Genomic DNA, 22,361 nt, shown 5'->3' on the forward strand with positions numbered 1-22,361 from the left:
ATGGTATTGTGATCCCCATCCCCAACCCGCCCCATTGCCATCCCTATGGATGACTGCTCAAGGAAACAAGCCATCAAGTCACGACGTTATCATCGGTCGTTGGAACCCATCTAGTGCGGACAGATCGGCGGGTCGGGTTCCTAGGTATGGTGTGATCACTAACATAGTCAACGGCGGAGAATGTGGGTGTGGTGCGGTTGATAGCGTGGCGGATCGGATCGGATTCTACAAGAGATACTGTGGCATGTTCCTAGTCAGCCCTGGGGATAACTTGGACTGCAATAACCAAATGTCGTTTTAGGCAAAATTTCCCTTCGGAACTGATAAAAGAATGTAGCTTGCCAAATAATGGTTCAGCCAACTTATAAGAACAAGAAATAAAATAAAGGCAAATTCCCAGTAATATCTAAGAAATCTACTTTTCCAAACATAGTGTTTTCTTTGTATCAACTGATAAGAAAATTAATGGATGAGAATGATCTATAGATGTAGTGCACTTCCACCTTAGTAAATACTAGAAAATTTACCCGCGCTTTGCTGCGGGACTTGGTTTTATTACAAATGAAAAAGCTTGTATAGACAAAAATAACTGCATTTAGGGATGCATAACAGTAATCAATTTCTATTGTTCTAAGTGAACTAACAACTACCCATAATCAAATGAAGTTTTCAGTTTGAAACAAATTTTTCACATGTTCATTTAACACTATGTACAACAACCACGAAGCTCATTCGTGTACTGATCTGAAAGGTTGTCAGCTTCATGCTTTGTAGAGTATAATAGTTGAAATTTTGTCCATCTAGCCATGGAGTATGCAAGATTTGAAGAATGCTTGAAGCTGCAATGTGTGACCTGTGAAAATGAATTGAATTAATTTCAAGAAAACATTGGCCTGCAATAATCAATTGGATTTTGTGAGGAACTTGTTGAATATATGTTGTGAAGCAAATATCTACTTCCCTTCACTTGAATCATGAGATCATCTGAAACTTAAAAAGAAATCGGCAGCGGAAAAAAAAAAGAAAAAAAAAGTCATTTAGTAACAACCTTCTATTCATTAATGATGCAGCATATCTTAAAAATACTTTCATATTTAATCAGGTGTGCTTTTACCTGATAGTGTGAGAAGTTATCAGTAGTATCAAGTTTCATAAACTTCATGATTGGTTCCTTTAGAAGTTATCAGTGCAACCAAGGAAAATTTAGAAAACCTCTTCACAAAAAATGTACAGAATCAATAATTAGACTATGTCAAAACCAAATGAAACAATACCAAATCTAATATACCTCAAACACACTATCCAAAAGCCAAATCAACCAATAACAGAATGATAAACAAACACTTAGGTAATTTATTTTTATACATCAGTGAGGCATATAACATAGTTTAAGCAAATATTCTACTTAAATGGAATAGAAAAGATCTTACTATTTAGTCTTGATTACAAAGCTAGAAGTGAGAGTAAGGAAGAGAAGGTCCTCACCCAATTTCTCACAGCAGGAACACATATATCATGACATATATGAATTGACAGCCATCTGAAGTAATAGGTTTCCTATTGCCTGTATATTGTCCATGATTTTATCAAATTAATTCAGGAACCCAAAGAGGAATTTATACAATGAATTGAGCAACATGGAATCAAATTAATTCAGCAACCCAAAGAGCAGTTGAAAGCAAAAGAACCAGTAGCATTTTGAAGTTCATTAACATGAAGTATGAAGTATGATATAACTTCTTTCAATACAAATCTGCTTCCTAGTCTCTAGCATCAGATATAGATTACTAAGCTGCACAGCAGATACTCTCTTTTAATAATTTTTCTCCCATCAGCTTATCTCCATATTAATAATAATGACATCAATAGTTCATTACCTCATGATGTGCAGCAGTCTTATCATCCACACACTACTAGAAAAACATGATTTAAGGACATTGAAACCGTGTCCTTAAATACGTACAAGGACTCTTTTTTAAAGAGTCCTCTATCCGGGAGTCATCATAAGTCTCAAACAAGGACACTGGAAATGTGTCCTCTTTTCTATATGAGGACACAGTTTGTGTGTCCTAAAAGCTTTGAATGAGGTGTCCTTATATCAATAAGAGGACACCTAAATTGCATCCTTGTATTATCTAATATGTGTCCTCTTTTCTAGACGAGGACACACAAATTGTGTCCTAAAAGCTCTGAAAATGGAGTCCTTAAATCCATAAGAGGACATAAAAATCTACTCTCATATGTGTCCTCTTTTCTATACTAGGACACACAACTAGTGTCCTCAAATATTTGAAATGAAGTCCTTAAATCCATAAGAGAACACAAAATACATTCTCATACTTGTCCTCTTTTCTATACTAGGACACAAATTATATCCTCAAAGTTCTGGAAATGGAGTCATTAAATCCATAAGAGGACACAAAAAAAAACATTCTTGTATTATCAAAATTGCATACATATGACACATCAAACAGTTTCTCTGTTTACCATTCAACTGTTAGTAATATATATTACAGCTTCACCTCATTCTCTTTTGTTCTCATGCTAAATAATATAACAACTGAGCTGCAAACAGAATAGCAAATCCACCAACTGCTGCTATTATGGGAATGAATACATTGGCTTTCTTCCTTTTGCATGATATTGCTGCACATAAGTTTTCATTTTCTCCAGCCCTAGGATGAATAAGGTTTGATGCATATCAGTCATGGAAATTTAGTTGAAAATATAGTATTCAATTTGTATAGTATAGAAACAACGCCTAACAGTATAGAACTTTTTCCACATCAAAGAATATAAGATTGCAATTGAAAACAGAAGGAAATACTCTGAAAATATTAGATAATGGCTTTGGACAGAAACAGACCTTAACAATAATGATCCACTTGTCAATTTTTCAATAAGCATACTCGGAAGTGAACCATTTGAGCTTGTTCTTCTCCAAGTTACTACAGAGGTAGAGCAAATTTATAGATAAACAAGTACTTGCAATAACCATTCAAATCAAAATACTCACAAGACTTTCAGGTTTGGCAATTTAGTCAGAAATTCAGGTATTGATCTAGTTAATCTATTGTTAGATAAATTTCTGAATCCAGGCCAGTCATATACATACATTAATTTATAAATTCAGGTACTAATTACTGCATATATATGCACACATAAAGTCAGCTATTGCTAAGTTATCAAGCTTGGAATACTTACAAAGATGTAACATGTCATGATGGGATATATATGAAGTTATCTCTCCTGTCAATCCGCTTGAGGACAAGTCCCTAATTGCAAGTTTCAAGTAACTCATTAAGTGAGTCATGGTGATATTAGGAGTTTGCAGAAAACACTAGCAAAGCAGTCAATATCAGATAGTATCAACTTGGCAAATCCAAATATGTAAGAAAGAGGTACCAAGGACCTACTAATTAATTAACAAAGATTCAACCGCAAAGAAAAGATCAAATACATGTTGTTTAGTGAAGTAAGTTTAGCTGTGGAGTTTAAGAAACTTTAGCTTCCTACTCCTTATATACAGGTCCCACTTTTAGTTAGGAATCGAGCAAGATCAACCACCTTTGGTTCTTGTGGTGAAATTTGGGGAAAAACATCATTCGATATGATCCATAAGAAAACAAACCATTATAGTTTAACGCATTCATTATCATCACAATCAGAATTTTTAACTTGAGTGACATTCACTTATATTTAAGATGTAGGTAGTTGAAAACAAACCATCTGTAATTCACTTAGACCTGTGAGGTAGTAAATCAAAGCCTGAATATTAGGAGTCTGCAGAAACGAAAAGAAAAAAAAACAGAAAAGCAAAGCAATCAATATCAAAAAATATCAACTTGGCAAATCCAAATATGCAAGAGGAAGGTACAAAGGGAACTTACTTTGTAGTCAGCCTCCATCTTGATCACCTGTACAATCCAAGTTTTAGTCTCTTATATTAATTGTTGCCATCATTCCCCTTGAATGTTTACCAGAAAGAAGCACCCAAGCAAGCAATCATTTTAATTCCAGTTAATAAGAAGCATTAAACTATAATTATTTTCCTTAATTCCTTGAACTTTCTTAAGCATATGTCAAGAGTTCAATTTCAGTTACGTATCAAACAACCCAAAAGAGAAGACAATATATTACCTACAGATATGGTCGTTGTGCCCCTTTTGTAACTGTACAAAATTCAAAGATAGGCACTGTGAAGTTGGGGGGTCGGGAGGATAAGCAAATAGAATTCACATAAATAAGCAGAACAACACATTGGCTACTTACATCTTTGTATTTTGAGCTTCCAAAAATATCTCAAAAGCTTCAACTACAAAATATACCAAAGAATGACAGTCAACAAAATGAAGGCAGCATGTATTCTGAATTTACAAAATGAAAACGAGAGCTTATCATGGCCATTAGCAGCATCTGCAGAGTAGCTGCCTGGGTAAAGTACATCATCTAACCTAGCTGAATTCGCTAAATTTGTTGTTGCATCAGTGAGCATGGCATTGTTGTGTAAGCCTGCACATCATCTTCAGGCCCATTCCTTTTCTGTTTCCTTGAGATACTCTTTTCTGCTTCTGAAAATGAGTCTCAACTTCAACAAGTCAGATTAATACTACCTCTACTTGTAGTAGTGAATGTGAAAGCTGAAGCAGTACTTAATACTTCAATTGAAATAAGAAAATAGGATAATGTTCTTCCTTATTTGTTTGAAATGAGACCGGAAGCCCCAACTCATTCATCTGTCTAGTAAGTTCCATATCCTCTGGCAAAGTTCCACATTCTGAAACCCAGAAATTCCAACTAAAAGGTTTAAGACTACTACAGACACATAATTATAAAATGAAATTACTAAACACATAGTGAGCTCTAGAAAATTAAAAGAGATAGTTAAACACAACAAAGAAAGCATGAAAGTGAATCCACTAGCCTGAGGAAATCGCGTTTGAGCCATCGTCTCCGTCATCCTCAGCTGGTTTCTGTGATCATAGGTGAAATTCATAGCATTCATTTAGTAATAAGTCTCAAATTTCCAGCAAGAAAAAATTGAAATTGAGCTCAAGAAAGCAAACACTTACAGTCTGTCCCAGAGAAAACAACCTGTCGTTTCTTGTGCCACCATCCCTGTCAAGCACACAAAAACTCGGTAAAACCGAACAATAATAAAGCCTTACTGCCTCATAAAACCCTAGTATTCGGTGGAAGAGAAACAGAGACGAAGAAACGCACCAGATGAAGACTTCGGTGAGCTTCAACAGAGATCCGGGCTCTTACAACAGGCCCTTCGTCTTCAGCTTTAACCATCTCAGATTCTCAGGCTTCGAATTATTTGGCGTATACATGACCGAAATCTATTCGCTACTCCAAGTGTACACTCCTTGCTGCTTGAACCCTTGTTATGAGTCGCCGCCCCCTCCGCTGAGTCGAATCAGATCGAATATGTTTTTGGCTCGAGTTTCTTTTTTTCTTTTTCCCATCACAACTAAGAACTGGAAATAGAGTGAATGAATCATCTCTCTCTATTTGGGGAGGGTTTCAATTGAAGAGGGAAATCGAAAATTGGGGGAGGAGGGAAGTGAAATTTGGAGAGGGAAGTGAAATTGGGGGAGGGAAACGAAAATCCAAAGTATAGCTGCAGCGTCGCGCGTTTTAATTTTAATTTTTCAGTTGGAGCCCAATATTAGGACACAGTATCCCCTAAACCGGGTGTCCTTGAAAGTCTATTCCCCCATTAAAAATTTTCAATTTAACACTGTGTGTCCTTAAAAACCTTCAAGGACTCCACATAAAATATGTGTCCTTGTTTGGTGTCCTTAAATCCGTTTTTCTAGTAGTGACAACAAAATAATCATGTCCAATCCATGATAGAATGTTGCCTCCGCTGACCAAAAGCATAAACTCAATCCCCTTATTCTAGTTGCTTACATTTACATGTAAAAATTTGTCTGAATCAGCAAACATCGACATTTCGTACAATAATGTGGAAGTATTGAAAAACTGCATAACAAAATCAATCTACGCATACTTTTGTACCTTTCTAGATCCTATGTAAGTGTAGCTAAAGCAGGTTCGATCCCAAAGTTCCAAATCCAATACCAATGGCAGAACCTAAAGTCACAAACTTCAATCAGTAAAAGCTTAAAATACTAAAACCCTATAACTAAAAACAACAAAAGAAACCATTTTGCAAAGATGGGTATCTCAGATAATCAAAGATGTAGTCAAACTGTTGTCTTCTATGATAAAATGACTTGATATTAATTAGAATATGGAAAAATGTAATGTTATTTATCACAACCTAGCGAAAACGTAAATACTTTCTTGTTTAACAAAATTGGCACGTACCTTTATTCAGAACAGCAATACCATTCTCCAACTCCAGATCATGGAGACATGCCTGGAAAAAGTGATTCCAACTCCAGATCTTGTGAGATAGTTTTCTGACATAAAACAAAGAGGATCAGGAAGCAATTGCCGAACTTCCAAGACCAAGTGAGTTGTATCAATATACACTGGCAGATTACATAAAAGTTAACAAAATTGGCACGTACCTTTATTCAGAACAGCAATACCATTCTCCAACTCCAGATCATGGAGACATGCCTGGAAAAAGTGATTCCAACTCCAGATCTTGTGAGATAGTTATCTGACATAAAACAAAGAGGATCAGGAAGCAATTGCCGGACTTCCAAGACCAAGTGAGTTGTATCAATATATACTGGCAGATTACATAAAAGTTAACTATATGCTGAGAACAACATAGCCACATGGGCAGAGGAAAAGCATGCACTTTTGAACCCAGAAATAGTTCAATTCAACAGATCTAATAACACTTCATAGTTTTGACTTTTCGATATGAACCCAGAACAACACAGCATCCAATTTAGCTCTGTCTTTTCCCCCCAATTTCCTAACCCAACCAAATGAAATGCAAGCAAAGAGGCTCAACAGAAACCATAGATAACCCAGAGAGCAGCCACTGCAAGCTTAAAATTTTTCAACATTTCAACCAATTCGATGCGACAGACTAAAACCAAATTCAAGATTTCACCTCTAGTTTGTTTTTCTTCCCAATCACTAATGCATATGGAGGGAAAGAATAAAAATAAAAATAAAAACTAAAAATTAGATCCAATCTATCATGAAAATTCATAAACAGACAATAATGAAGCACTGCCAAGTTTCTGAATTACCCAGACCCAGTAAATCATGAATCACAGAGAAAAAGGATAAAGCAAAAACAATCTTTCAATAATATTTGGTTGCAGAATAGAGATACACTCATTGAATAAAAGCTTACTTAATCAACAAAAAGCTTATGTTCTATTAAGTGTAAACAACAAAAAGCTAATGTTCTATGAAGCAACCACGCCAAAAAAAAAAATTGCAGAAACCAAAGAGTTACTTGGAGTGACTTCATTTAGCGCAGGGAGAGATAGAAACTGAGGAGGACTAAACTTGCAGACTTTGAAATCAAGTTTCAAAGGAAAAGTTGCAGACTTTGAAATGAAGTTTCATATACAAAGAATTGAATTGATCTTTAATTAACAAAAGAAGGAGAGAACAAAGGTATTTATTTTGATAAATTGCAGAATTTCAAAAATGAATCAGTATCAAGATAACGATACTTAACTTGTTCCAATCAATCCCAGAAATCAAGATATTGCTATATACCTTTTCCGAAACGAAGGCAAACTGATTTGCCGTCTTTTCTTTTGTATCTCAACGCTCGACGTTTTATAGAGACTGCAAATCAGAGAAAAACAATTTCAGATCAATTGTTTTCAGGAACATGCTAATATAGCTAGAATGAAACGAAATCAGTTTGGGTAAATGAGTAAAAGATGAATAAATATGACATTGATGTTGATCTCACAGAGTGGAAGAGTTACCGAGCTAGTGATTTTGATCACCCCTGACTTTCGGGTTAGATAACACTGATTCTTGATGGTAATGGAGGCTTCCCGAACATTAGAGATCATCCGTTTTTCTTATATATCAGAATTGATGGCAAATTGTAAATCCCCAAAACTTGAGTGCAAGAGTGTAATTGTAAAGGTCATTCCTTTAAACAATGTTTCTTTGCCCCGTAAACTGCAAAATGGTTCTAGGTTCATCTTCTTCTAGCTCAAATGACTTCTCTGACACTGATTGCTTCAACGTTCATATGATTTGAAATCAATGAAAGGTGACATAAGCTTTTGCAACATTTACGTCAGTTAAATTACTTGATAAAAAATTTTAACAATAAATATTTGGTAATAATAATTGTAGAGAAAATATTTCAAACAGTACCCGAACTAAGGCCGACTCCTAACTTCAGTACCTGACTATGCAAAACTATCACTTTGGTACCCCAAGTTTGAAGCTCGACCCAAGAATGGTACACGTAGTCCCTCACAGCGTTAAGTTTTTGCTACGTGGCAAATCATGAGGGCCCTCAAAATATGCCACGTGGTTAGCTAATTAACGCCATGATGGACGTCGTGTACCATTCTTGGGTTGGACTTCAAACTTGGGGTACCAAAGTGATAGTTTTGCATAGTCGGGTACTGAAGTTAAGAATGAGCCTTAGTTCGGGTACTGTTTGTAACATTTTCTCATAATTGTATTCACATTAGTGTAACAAATATTTTAATTTATAGATTTTGCAAAACATCTTTGTAAACAATGTTTTTAGTGTATTTGTTTGGTATACCATCACTATTCTTTATTAAAATTTTCAAGCCCTTTCTTGATGTAACCCTTGAAAGTGCGACATATAATTGTCCATGAGTAAAAACAGGTTCAGATAAATATATACCAACTTGATTTAGTGATTGTCCTTGACTTTTATTAATTGTCATAGCGTAACATGGTCTAATTGGAAATTGACGTCTTTTAAAAATAAATGGCCATTTGTTCTCCGTTGTTGTAAGAACGATTCGAGGTATAAAATTTTTTTGATTTATATTGGTTCCTGTCAATATTTTTGCTTCGATTAATCGATCAAATAATGCTGTTATTATTAATCTTGTACCATTGCATAATCCAGATCGTTGATTTAAATTTCTTAATAACATAATAGGCATTCCAACTTTTAAATTTAATTTATGTGATGGTAATCCAGTGAATTCAAGTTTATTTAAAAATTCTGTGGGATACAAAAGATGAATATTTTCATTACTTTGGGAATTGATACGCCCAAAATAGGCGCTCAACTTAACCCTGCAAAATGTAGTCGTTAGCAATATAGAGTAAGCAGGGATCGTTCAAGCCGGGGATTGAGGGTAACTAATTATTCACACAATAAAAACAAACTAATTTAAACTAACTAAAACACAAATCAAACAAATAAAATCTGAAACTAAACAAAACAAAAAGGCCAAACACTAGAACAAAGAGAAAAAGATGGCAGGAAATAGAAGGGGATAGAAAGGTGCGTTTCAATCCTAAACAAGAACAAATATTTTGGGGTTTTTGGTTTTTGAAGAAAATAAAAGAAAAATAAAAGGAAAACGAATTTGATTTTTAATTTTGAGAAAATAAGATGGAGAACATGTTAGAGACTCGGAAATCCACCACCAATTACTTTCGAACAATGTTAAGTTAACCTAGATTCAATTACTGAGGTGTGAATAGAAACCAACCAAGAAACAAGTCGGAGCAGATCATGTCCCTTATTAATGTTTCCCTAATTACTTAGTCTACGTGAACGCACAATAGCTAAGCCTATCAAACATGCAATCAAGGTATAGAACGCTATCCTATCAACAACACATATAGTGTCAACACATTTGAAGCATTAAGATCTCATGGAAACGATTGATTATAGAGTTGCAGTCTAGTGTGGAACGCCTACCTAGCATGCTCTTCTAGTTGTTTAAAACATCAACTTTTGTTCAAAGCCTTGCATACTTGTGGATTAGAAAACAAGACGATTAGGTGAATTATTTTCTAAACCTAGCTCCAATTACATGCATATATCCTAAGTGTCGACCCAAAGAACATAAACACATAAAAGTTTTCAATCAAGCAGAAATAAACAACCAATTCACACCAAAGATCAAGAAACTAAATTTAAACAAACATATGTTCTACATAATTGGGGCTTCAAACCTTGCCCCTAACAAAAAGATAGTTAGTTACACATTGTTTTAAAAACCAAAATAAAACAAATAGAGAAAAAGAAGAAAAAAATGATGGCGGATGAATGAGAAAGAGAGATAGAAGAGAAGGTGAAAGGCGTGGTCCTTTGCAGCGCGTGCAGAAGATCAATATATATAGGAGCTAGAAGTGCAGCCCTAGTTTCCTTCTTCAACAATGCTTTGAAAACCTTCCCTTGTTGCTTGAGGATTCCTTTAATAGGTGCACAATTAAATGATTTTCAAGGCTTAGTAATCTTCCCAAAATCTTGAGGAATTATTCTAGGACTCTCCTTGATATTTGCAGCAGCAATAACCTTCCAAAAATGCCCTGGAAATCCGTCCAAAGAAGAATCTCGGCCAAAATGCCCTGTTTTGACTAGGATTCAATTTCTGACTCTGAAGCTTCCTTCTTGGACAAGGAACGACTTTGTGTTGACAAGTTTCTGGATGGTTATTGACTCCCACATGCTCTATGATATCATATCTTCTAGATTGATCAACAACCTTCTGGAAAAACTCCAATTAAATAGCCGGAAAAGATCTCCCAAAAAGCTTCGTGAAAAGCTGACAGTTTCTGCCTTATCGGGAAGCATATTTCGACTTTGATGTCCTACTGCCTCATTGATGATTATGACCAGTTCTTTGGCTGTAGTTGAAGTATAACATCATGTATTTAAGTATCGCTGGCTCTTTCTTCAAATGTGAAGCTGGAATGATGCAATAATTTCTCCTCAAAACCGTTCCCAGAAAGCTGATTCTGAAACTGCAGTTTTCTGCTTTGCAGCAACTGTTTTGCACAACGATTTCCGTGGTCTTCCCTTGTAATTTCTGGATAAATGGTTGATCAAACATGGTTCTCTGCATCAGTACTTCATTATCCATGGCTCCGTTGCTCCGTTTCAGCTCCTATTTCTCTTGAATCACTCCACGAACTACCTAAAAAGAAAACGAAGTTAAAACTGACTTTTTAAAGGAATTAACTTAGAAAAGTGTAAGGGATTTCACACTATATTCGTCGCATTCATGCTCCTATCAAATTCCCCCACACTTAGCTTTTGCTAGTCCCTTAGCAAAATCAAAACAAAGAAAATAAAACAAGAACTCAAAAGACTCAAAACAAACTATGCCTTCAACATTGTTGTCTCATAAATCTCTTACTTTCATAGCATCAAGATTAGCACGCAACCAAGAATCAATCATAAGTAATTCGAGAGTTTATTAAAACATATATTCCACATATAAGCATGTAAGACACGGATGTGACAATGGTGGTGGGTGGAGCTCAGCATGTATCCAACAAGTATGATTCAAACCTCACAGGATTTACCACTCTTTCTTCTCTCAGATCAAGGCTAACGCTTAAAAGCTTTTTCACTCAAATATATGTGAGAGATGATAATATTTTCGACAAACAAAAAGCTCACATATAAAGAAAGAAAGGCTATGTCGAAATATATGCATTTTTTTTTTTTTTACGATCTCATGAAGGATACCAACTACTTGCCCGACGGACCGAACCATATGCTCAACTCTTGTAGCCAATCTCCACAGATCAAAGGCTGCCCATCTTAAGGATCAAAGAGGTCTTACTTCAAGGTTGTAATGGGGCCAAGGTTTAGGGGTTTAAAGAAACGAAAGGGTAAGGAAAAATCACAAAGTGTTCTAAAAACCTAGTGGAGCCTTTATTGAAGCATTGAGACGTCTTCCTTTAGTCACCAAGGCATCTTGCAGCGTTGAACTTCTTGTGTGCCTTTATTGAGGACCGGATGTCATTGTGTTGGACCCTTGCTTCATTCTAACATTCCTTCAACACTTGTGAAATAGGACAAAGACCAAATTCATCGTACTTAGGTCTTCAATTCAAAACAAACTCCTTATCCACAATGGGGGGACTAAAATCCATAAATACTTGCACTTTTTTTTCTTCATTGCCGTACACACTTTTTTTTTTCTTTTCTTTTTCGGCATACATATATTTTTCTTCTTCTTTCTCGTGGACAAGTCTTTCCCCCACACTTATTCTTTCTCATCATCTCTTTTGTAGTGCCTTCAAAATCTTATCTGTCTCATGAATTACCTCCACTAAATCCTTAGAACAAGGGTAGGGATATAACTATACTAAGGTTCAAAGGTTAGGATTTTGAGGGTGATGAAAGAAAAAGGTTTAAATGTAGGCTCAAAGGAGTTAACTAGAGGAGTCCCACGACGGGCACAAATATGGACACAGGCTATTTTTGGCTATGGTGGAATTTCCTAGGTGCCTTTATCCTTTCCAGAATCAGGGACATGTATTGATAAAAGTTTCGACCAGCACAAGAGCAAGTTCTAGTAATCTCTAGAGTCCGTCAAACTTAATCTGTGGCAAGCAGTCAATCAAAGAGAAAGATAATGAAATCACTAAGCATCGCCAAGAAAATAAGAATATATTTTTCAATAAACACTCACAAAGAATAGCAAATAAGCTCAAATTCTCACAAGGGTTATTATGAATCAAAACTCATCATCAACATGCTCATAATTCTGTACCAAGGTCAACAAAAACCACATCTACTACACAATCATATGCTTTACATATATCGTAATTAACCAAAGAATTATTTTAACATCATCTCAATATTGTGATCCTCTTTTATCCATAATTTCATAGATTAAGTTCATCATAGACAGTTGAAAGCAACCTAAGACTCGAACAACAAAACAAAAACTGAAAACAAGAACTAAAGACTCCAAAAGAAAGAAAAATAACTAACGAAATTTATTTTTTGGATTTTTGAAAATTTTCAATTTTTTTTTTTTTTTGGTTTTTTAATAAGACTCAAATTGGATTCCCTTCCCCCACACTTGAATCATACATTGACCTCAATGTATGGCAAATTTAATCAAACAATGCATAATAGAAGCGTAAAGAGAGGAAATCAAAAAATTTAAAAGAAGAAAGGTGAGAAGGTTGATAGAAAAGCTCCCCCTTGTAGACCTCCCAATGCTCACGACCTTTGGAGATAACAACAAGAGACCCCAACCTCAAGACCATAAGGTCTTGACTTCCTAACGTAAGCTCCATGCAAAGTCTTGTTGCATCTTTGGAACCCATAAGTTTGTGTCGGCAGCCCATGTTCCAGGTCCCATAACTTTTCTATGCAGCTTCAGATGACTATGATACCACTTGGAGGTGAAAGTGGACATTGCTAGCTCTCTGTGCATATGTGGAACACCGTCTAACTCCAAGCGGTTGGAAAGTTATAGCCCTACAAAGTTAGAGAAAAAGCAGAAATTGGAACAAAAAACCTGGCAAAGTGACCTTTACCTACTCAAACCTTTATTCCGGGAGCATCACTGGTGCAATGGACAATATTTTTGGCCTGAAGGTAGTATACATATAGAGCTTTGAGGACATGTAAAGAACTCCTCATTTGAACCACGGAAATACTCCCAGTTTTTCCTTTTCTGTGACACAACTGCACAGTTTTCTGTTTTCCTGGACTGACCTTGCTGCATTCAAACTGGAACTGGGAACGTATATGAACTCCGAATCCAGTTCTGTAAAAACCAACATAAACTAGACTCAGAGATCTTTCGATTCATATATGTCACGTCTTCTGGTTCCTTCGGAGCTAAAAACGGCAGTTGTCTAAAGTAGACGGACTGTATGGTCAGTACTCTGTTTTTTCAGAAGGAACGCTTTTCACACCTCTTTACAACCTTATGACCTGCACACAAACGAAAAACATAAAAAGGAACTAAATAGCAAACAAATAAAGCAAAGAAAACATCCTTTGGGTTGCCTCCCAAGAAGCGCTTGGTTTAAAGTCTTCAGCCTGACATAGCAGCTCTTCATCAAGAGTAATCAGGAGGTTTAGGCCGCGGTTCGATCAGATGTTTAAGCTTCTTCAAAGATGTTTCATGGGCCCTTTCTAGCAACTTAGGTAACTTGGGAGCAATGGAAAGATAGGATTTGATGCTTCTCTTAAGTTCAACAATCACGGCTGCAATGATCTCCTTATGTGATTTGAGATGTTCACTTATGACCATCTCCACATGATCAACAAACTCAACCATTGGTTGGATGTGGAGAACACGTGTAGAGGTTGAATGAGGCATTGTAGGATCAGATGGTCTTCCATGTGCTAGCAATAAAGGTCCAAATGTAGGAGCTTTGATGGACTCCTCTTTTAAGCTATCCTCCCTTGTGGCCTCATATCCTTTTGGATCTTCATTAGGTAACATGATTTTTTCAGGCACTTGGGGCACATTTGCATGAAGTTCATCCTTACTTTCTTCATGATAGGATTCCTCATCATCAAAGGGATCTTCCATTTCCCACTTTTCAAGCTCGGTCATGTAGTGATCCTCAAAAATCTCAACGTTGAGTGGCTCTTTATAAGACTCCTCCAAATCCATTATTTCATCCTCATCAAATGTTGAATCATGGACTGCATCATGAGGTTGATACAAAGCCGTAGTTGTTGGGAGCTCCCCTAAAGTTGCCATCGGTTTAGAAGGGTGCTCCTGAGATATTAAGTTCTCCAAACGCTTTAGTTTTTCTGCTAAATCATCATCAAGAGCTTTCTTTTCCTGAATCCAAGCTTGAAAAGAAGCATCTGAAGCTTGTTGTCCCTGAATCAAAGCTTGAGTAGCAGCATTTAGTTCCTTAATAATCTCATCATCATTATTAGACATACCTGAGTTTTGAGGAGGTGGGGCTTGTGGCCAATAGTCATGGTATGAATATGGAGAATCTTTGAACTCATTGAAAGATCCTTGTTGCACGTTTGGATCGTCATTCCAAGAAGAGTAAGGAGGATTATCCCATGCCAGATTGTATGGAGGTGAATAATAATTATTCCAATGCCCTTGGTTGTCATGAAATCCTCCAAGCATGCTATTTTGATCATAGTATCCTTCATATTGGATGCTTGGACATGTCTCCATTGAATGACCAACCCTTGAGCATATGGAACACACCTCGTAAGATTGATGCCACATTGACAAACAAAACAAAAATTGAAGTTAGTAATATATACAAAAAAATAAAAATAAATAAAAAATAATAATAATAATAAAATAAAATAAAATAAAATAAAACCAAACAATGTGAAAAATAAGTATTTTTCAATCCCCGGCAACGGCGCCAAAAATTGATACGCCCAAAATAGGCGCTCAACTTAACCCTGCAAAATGTAGTCGTTAGCAATATAGAGTAAGCAGGGATCGTTCAAGCCGGGGATTGAGGGTAACTAATTATTCACACAATAAAAACAAACTAATTTAAACTAACTAAAACACAAATCAAACAAATAAAATCTGAAACTAAACAAAACAAAAAGGCCAAACACTAGAACAAAGAGAAAAAGATGGCAGGAAATAGAAGGGGATAGAAAGGTGCGTTTCAATCCTAAACAAGAACAAATATTTTGGGGTTTTTGGTTTTTGAAGAAAATAAAAGAAAAATAAAAGGAAAACGAATTTGATTTTTAATTTTGAGAAAATAAGATGGAGAACATGTTAGAGACTCGGAAATCCACCACCAATTACTTTCGAACAATGTTAAGTTAACCTAGATTCAATTACTGAGGTGTGAATAGAAACCAACCAAGAAACAAGTCGGAGCAGATCATGTCCCTTATTAATGTTTCCCTAATTACTTAGTCTACGTGAACGCACAATAGCTAAGCCTATCAAACATGCAATCAAGGTATAGAACGCTATCCTATCAACAACACATATAGTGTCAACACATTTGAAGCATTAAGATCTCATGAAAACGATTGATTATAGAGTTGCAGTCTAGTGTGGAACGCCTACCTAGCATGCTCTTCTAGTTGTTTAAAACATCAACTTTTGTTCAAAGCCTTGCATACTTGTGGATTAGAAAACAAGACGATTAGGTGAATTATTTTCTAAACCTAGCTCCAATTACATGCATATATCCTAAGTGTCGACCCAAAGAACATAAACACATAAAAGTTTTCAATCAAGCAGAAATAAACAACCAATTCACACCAAAGATCAAGAAACTAAATTTAAACAAACATATGTTCTACATAATTGGGGCTTCAAACCTTGCCCCTAACAAAAAGATAGTTAGTTACACATTGTTTTAAAAACCAAAATAAAACAAATAGAGAAAAAGAAGAAAAAATGATGGCGGATGAATGAGAAAGAGAGATAGAAGAGAAGGTGAAAGGCGTGGTCCTTTGCAGCGCGTGCAGAAGATCAATATATATAGGAGCTAGAAGTGCAGCCCTAGTTTCCTTCTTCAACAATGCTTTGAAAACCTTCCCTTGTTGCTTGAGGATTCCTTTAATAGGTGCACAATTAAATGATTTTCAAGGCTTAGTAATCTTCCCAAAATCTTGAGGAATTATTCTAGGACTCTCCTTGATATTTGCAGCAGCAATAACCTTCCAAAAATGCCCTGGAAATCCGTCCAAAGAAGAATCTCGGCCAAAATGCCCTGTTTTGACTAGGATTCAATTTCTGACTCTGAAGCTTCCTTCTTGGACAAGGAACGACTTTGTGTTGACAAGTTTCTGGATGGTTATTGACTCCCACATGCTCTATGATATCATATCTTCTAGATTGATCAACAACCTTCTGGAAAAACTCCAATTAAATAGCCGGAAAAGATCTCCCAAAAAGCTTCGTGAAAAGCTGACAGTTTCTGCCTTATCGGGAAGCATATTTCGACTTTGATTTCCTACTGCCTCATTGATGATTATGACCAGTTCTTTGGCTGTAGTTGAAGTATAACATCATGTATTTAAGTATCGCTGGCTCTTTCTTCAAATGTGAAGCTGGAATGATGCAATAATTTCTCCTCAAAACCGTTCCCAGAAAGCTGATTCTGAAACTGCAGTTTTCTGCTTTGCAGCAACTGTTTTGCACAACGATTTCCGTGGTCTTCCCTTGTAATTTCTGGATAAATGGTTGATCAAACATGGTTCTCTGCATCAGTACTTCATTATCCATGGCTCCGTTGCTCCGTTTCAGCTCCTATTTCTCTTGAATCACTCCACGAACTACCTAAAAAGAAAACGAAGTTAAAACTGACTTTTTAAAGGAATTAACTTAGAAAAGTGTAAGGGATTTCACACTATATTCGTCGCATTCATGCTCCTATCAGGAATCTTGAAGAATAGTATCTGAACTTAGATAAGTCGTTGTATTACCTGGTAGTAAATTCACAACATAATCATTTATATCTTTTACTGTAGCATTTCGTGGTGTAACTATTGCACGTTCTCTTAAGTAATCAAATTTATCATAATTAGCATAAAAATTTGAATAAGTTGCATTAAAAATTGCTTCTATTGGATCTATATAAGTGTCAATGAGTATATCATTCGGAATTTCAACCCAAGACATGTCTGTATCATTTTCATAATTCATTGAATGTATTTTACCTTCTCCAACTTGTAATAACCAATTTGCAAAAGTCAAAATATTTTTTTTATCTTCCTCAGTTAAATTTTTTTTTAATAGTCTCATATTTTCTGTTAAATGAAATATTTTAAATGATTGCCAGAGGTATGAGTAATTTAATGAAGCTTCTATTATTTGCTCTTTAGTTCCTCCTGCAATAATTGGTAAAATTTGTCTAAAATCTCCGCCTAATAAAATGGGTTTACCACCAAAAGGTTTATTTTCTTGTGTATTATTTGAACATGATAGAATATCGCGTAAAGATTTATCCAATGATTCAAAACAATGTTTATGACACATTGGGGCTTCGTCCCAAATAATTAGTTCTGTTTGATGAATTAATTTTGCAAGATGACTACCTTTTATTATTGGACAGATTGATAGATTATTCACTGTAAGAGGTATTTTAAATCTTGAATGAGCAGTTCTGCCATTTGGAAGTAGTATTGAAGCAATTACAAAATTATTACCAACATGCACACCATTTTTTATGACAAATTTTGTATTATCATCACTGCGTTTATATGTTGGTGGTGAATTTGCTTCAAATGTAGTCTTTGAATTATATGGTTTTGGAAAAGATTTAGTGCATTTTCCGTCTCTCATGCAAGGAGATTTTGAATTTATCTGTCCACAAGGTCCATGAATCATAAATTCACTAACAATTTTGAAAAGTTCTGGATCAATATTTTTATCAGGTAATTCTGCTGAAATAATAGAATCTATATCCGCTGCTGTATAACATTTGTAATCTTTTTTTAACCAAAATAACATATGAGCATGAGGAAGTCCTCTTTTTTGAAACTCAATTGTATGAACATCTGCATCAATCTCTCCAAAAGGTTCTCCAGATTTAATATAACTGATCATATTTTGTAATTTTATTTTAAACATTCTTGAAATTATATCAGGTCTATCTTCAGCTTTATATTCAGGTTTTTCTTTAAAATATCTCTGTATTTCTGGTCATTTAACATTGCAGGTAAAAGTTATAAATAAATCTGGATTACCGTATTGTCTACAAATTGCCATTGCATCTTGATAATTATTAATCATATCTCTAGGACTTCCTGTATGAGAACTTGATAAAATAATTTTTTGTCCTAAGTCATGACCTTTATTAATTCCAGATGAAAATGCAGTATACATTTCTTCATAAATTTCACTTCTTAAATTTTTTTTATTTTTTCTAATCCAATCTAAACGATCTTCTTCAACAGTTGCATAAGAATCAACTAAAAATTGTTGAAATAATCGTCCACCTTGTAACAAAATATTTGCTATATTGTTTCTATCTTGAATTTGATATGTAATATAACTACGCATTGATATTCTTTCTCTTTTTTCGTTGAGAATTTGTCTAAGCTTTTTGCATTGGTAAATTCGGTTTGTACCCATCTTCACCATATGGAAAAAGTATTGGATATTGTAATGACATATACTTTGGGTGTATTTTAGAGATTCGTTGTACGTGTCTATCATTTGATTCAATAATTATATCTCTATTTGAGTCATGTTGTCCAATATCACCAACGATTAAACCACCAATTTCTTCAGATGTTGGTCTTTCATATTGTTTGTTATCAGTAGGTAGACAATCAAGTACGCTCATGTTAAATAAAGGTAGTGAATGATTTTCAAATTTAACTTTTATTGTTCGAAATTGTTTTACTAATTCATTAATTTCATCAAACATCTTAGTAAGTCCTTCAACAATTTCTGGTTTAATATTTTGATTAACATGAAGAGGATCAATTGCGTTAATACGATTTGAAATCTCATTGTTTGTATCATATATATATAATTGTGCGTATTTAGGGGATTCACCATCAGAAGGTAAGATAGAACCCATCAAATGATGAACTTGACCACTAATTTTGAATACATATGGACCTGATCCAGTGTTTATTTTATGATCAATTGTTGCTCCTATTGATGTAAAAGAGAACATTGAATTATACACTCTAATATTCTCTTTAAAAAGCTTGCTATTTGGACCATTATCTGGATTCAATAATGTTTTAAGCAAATCAGGAGTTGGTTTAGGTACTGGAAGCTTGATTTCTCCTTTTTGACAACAATTTGTATAAATGGGCAATGCTTTTCTAGATTTTTGTTTGATAGCTTCTTCAACCCAAAAACATGCATTACAATACTTACATGTGTAAACATTATCGCCTGAATCTTCATATGTAACAACTGATCCTGCAAATAGAAAAAAAAATTTCTTGTTAAATAATTCATTTAACTGCTAATTTTTTAAACCATGTCAAATAAGATTTTAAAGTAACAACCTTGTTTAGTTCTTTGATATAATGCTTGACCAAAAGACTGAGAACATTCACCTGTGTACAGTTTGAAAAAAATAAATAAAAATAAATAAATTACATTGTTCATTATGTAAGTGCAAATTACATTGTTATTATGTAGAAATAGATATGCCTATGATGTCAGCACTTTCTGCAAATTGCAAGGAATTACTATTCACCACATGTTCAGGTACAACTGCACATAAACATTGAAAGAGCTAATTAAAAACTATGTATATACTACTCGATGATTTTAATATTATGTAAAATATTATATTACTAATTTCACCTGTATTATTGTTACTTGAATGTTCATCAAGAGAGAGAGGTTGATTCACAATAACAGCAGGAATTTGTCGATTGGTTCTAATCCGTTTATCTCGATGTTCCAATATGCTCATATCTTCATTCGTCATCTCCAGAGCTTCATTATCTGTTGCCACTATCGGCTGAGATACTACAAACAAAATTTGAACAATATTACTCCCTTCAAATTTCTAAATAGATTCTGGTAAAGATACTTGTTCAAATCAACATGTTAAAACTGATAAAGTGACAATATGTACTCACCTTGTTTCCACCTTCTTGACTTAATTTCATCACTTCTTCCCTTGACTTTTCTAGGTCTTGATGCCATCGCTGCATAAGTTGTGAAGAAAACAAACACTGATTTTTTGGGAATACATAGAATCCAGGTCCTGGATTCCAGGATATAGATCATGTCTAATAAACCGTGATATATATTTCTTTCAGGATATATAGTGGTAGAAATGGGGAAAAACGATCAAATGAAAGAATGCTAATTCAGACCACTTAAAACAACAGAAAAACTGAAGTACAGTACTGCTTTGAGTTATAGTTGGAACAGTAAAATGAATAGTGCAGGAGCTTTAGTATATGGTAAAAATTCAAGTTTACAAATAAACTATTCAGTTATAACTGCAGATGCGATTTTGATATAAAGAAAGAAAAAACTGCAGGCATGTGAAAATGACCTGAAAAGTATATCACAGTGAGTGAAAATCAGAAATGCAAAGCTCATCCACTATATATTTAAACACACATTTACAACCAAAATCTTAGGATCAATCATATTATTCTCAAATATAAGAAAAAGGGATCAAACAAAAAGAGAAACTGAAGAAAGAGAGCACAATCATTTGCATATTCATAATCTGCTAAATATAGACACAATTCAAACTGTTACAAAATCCATACCTGAATGCAAGACAACTAAAGAATGTGGCTGCAAACTGTTCCTAGAATCTGGAAAATAAAATGGCAACAATTAGAAAATCTAACAGTACCATGGCTATACAGAGTATACACTAAACACAGAAATAATGTAAAAGAATACTACAATGTATACCTGAATAACAATAAAAGAGGAAGCCAACAGTAACAAATAGACAGAGGAACAGCAGCAGCAAAATGGTGCCAAGATTGTTTCGCATAAAATCTGTGGAAACCAAATAAAACAGCAATGAAATGCTGCAATTAATTATAAAACTATAAACACTAATTTCAATGCGAAGTTTCTGTACGCCAAAAAAAAAAAAAAGCAAAAAAAGAAATATTACTGCAACCTATACCAACCTATACTAAGGTCTTCTTTGGCTCAGTCGAAGTATACAGAAAACAGGTATAATGATTGACTCTGATGTAGGCATGATACAAATGCAAACAAAGTATTTATGTATACTACATAGATTTCACACGCTACCAATATAAATTAGTTTTATTCTTTTCTTGTAAGAGAGATCATCTTATGAGATATTGCTTTGAAACTACAAAATGTAAATTTGACCAAGAATATAGTAAATAAGTAATAATGTCAATCAATAAGAAAGAGTGATTATTTGGTTCTGTAAATTGAAATCATTGAAATGGTTTTGTATGGAGTAAGCACAAACATTAATCAATGAGGCATTGGAATGTAGAGATGAGGTTACCTATAAACAACCCAGCTGCATATGACGTGATCAGAGCTCTGCAAAATGCTGATGTGAAGTGAAACGTAGAGTGCAATGAGTGTTGAGATATTTAGCAATGTGAGTATACTATGTTATAAGATAGGAATGTAACTGATTTCAAGAATAACTAAAAATAGGAATTAAATTCTCGAATTATCAGAAAAACAAAAACGACGAAATCAGAAACTATAAATGTTGTTACTTTGAATTATCCTCATCAATCCTCCAGTCTTGAGTTTGAATTAGTTATTGACCAAGCTATGAACAGTAACAGGCCGATGTGATCCTAGTTCGAGAATTAAAAAGTATTAATTGTAGTGACTAAATTAAAAAGTATTAACTGAACTTCAATCGTAACAGGCCGATGTGATCCTAATTCGAGAATTAAAAAGTATTAATTGTAGTGACTAAATTAAAAAGTATTAACTGAACTTCAATCCTCCAGTTTTGAGTTTTGTTTTTGCCTCTTCTCACTACTATTGTATTTCATCTGTCAAAAGGCAAAGTCCAGAAAATGATCCTAAACTCAAAACTAA

At 34.6% G+C, this 22,361-nt stretch overlaps 1 protein-coding gene and 1 long non-coding RNA gene across 2 annotated transcripts; both read right to left on the bottom strand.

Moving 5' to 3' along the window:
* Nucleotides 1-2,414: 2,414 nt before the first annotated feature.
* LOC112184917 lies at nt 2,415-3,728 on the bottom strand. Its single transcript, XR_002930110.2, has 3 exons — nt 3,205-3,728; nt 2,867-2,948; nt 2,415-2,675 (listed from the first exon to the last, which is right to left on the bottom strand). It is a non-coding gene; the product is annotated as an uncharacterized LOC112184917 (long non-coding RNA).
* Nucleotides 3,729-18,903: 15,175 nt separating this feature from the next.
* Nucleotides 18,904-21,485, bottom strand: LOC112183669. Its single transcript, XM_024322028.2, has 7 exons — nt 21,222-21,485; nt 21,071-21,118; nt 20,423-20,491; nt 20,142-20,309; nt 19,986-20,048; nt 19,838-19,888; nt 18,904-19,748 (listed from the first exon to the last, which is right to left on the bottom strand). Exons 1-7 carry the CDS (start codon nt 21,304-21,306, stop codon nt 18,904-18,906), a joined length of 1,329 nt encoding a protein of 442 aa, XP_024177796.2. The 5' UTR covers nt 21,307-21,485.
* Nucleotides 21,486-22,361: the final 876 nt, after the last annotated feature.

The sequence above is a fragment of the Rosa chinensis genome, chromosome 2, assembly GCF_002994745.2.
Source record: "Rosa chinensis cultivar Old Blush chromosome 2, RchiOBHm-V2, whole genome shotgun sequence".
Classification (NCBI taxonomy): domain Eukaryota; kingdom Viridiplantae; phylum Streptophyta; class Magnoliopsida; order Rosales; family Rosaceae; genus Rosa; species Rosa chinensis.

Bases quoted from the DNA above. Each gene is read 5' to 3' on its own strand.
- LOC112183669 (XM_024322028.2), bottom strand. From the start codon at position 21,306: ATGCGAAACAATCTTGGCACCATTTTGCTGCTGCTGTTCCTCTGTCTA. The intron at 20,310-20,422 runs GTGAGTACATAT...TTTTGTTTGTAG, and splicing joins GTCAAGAAGGTGGAAACAAG to TATCTCAGCCGATAGTGGCA. The intron at 19,749-19,837 runs GTTGTTACTTTA...TTCTATTTGCAG, and splicing joins ATATCAAAGAACTAAACAAG to GATCAGTTGTTACATATGAA.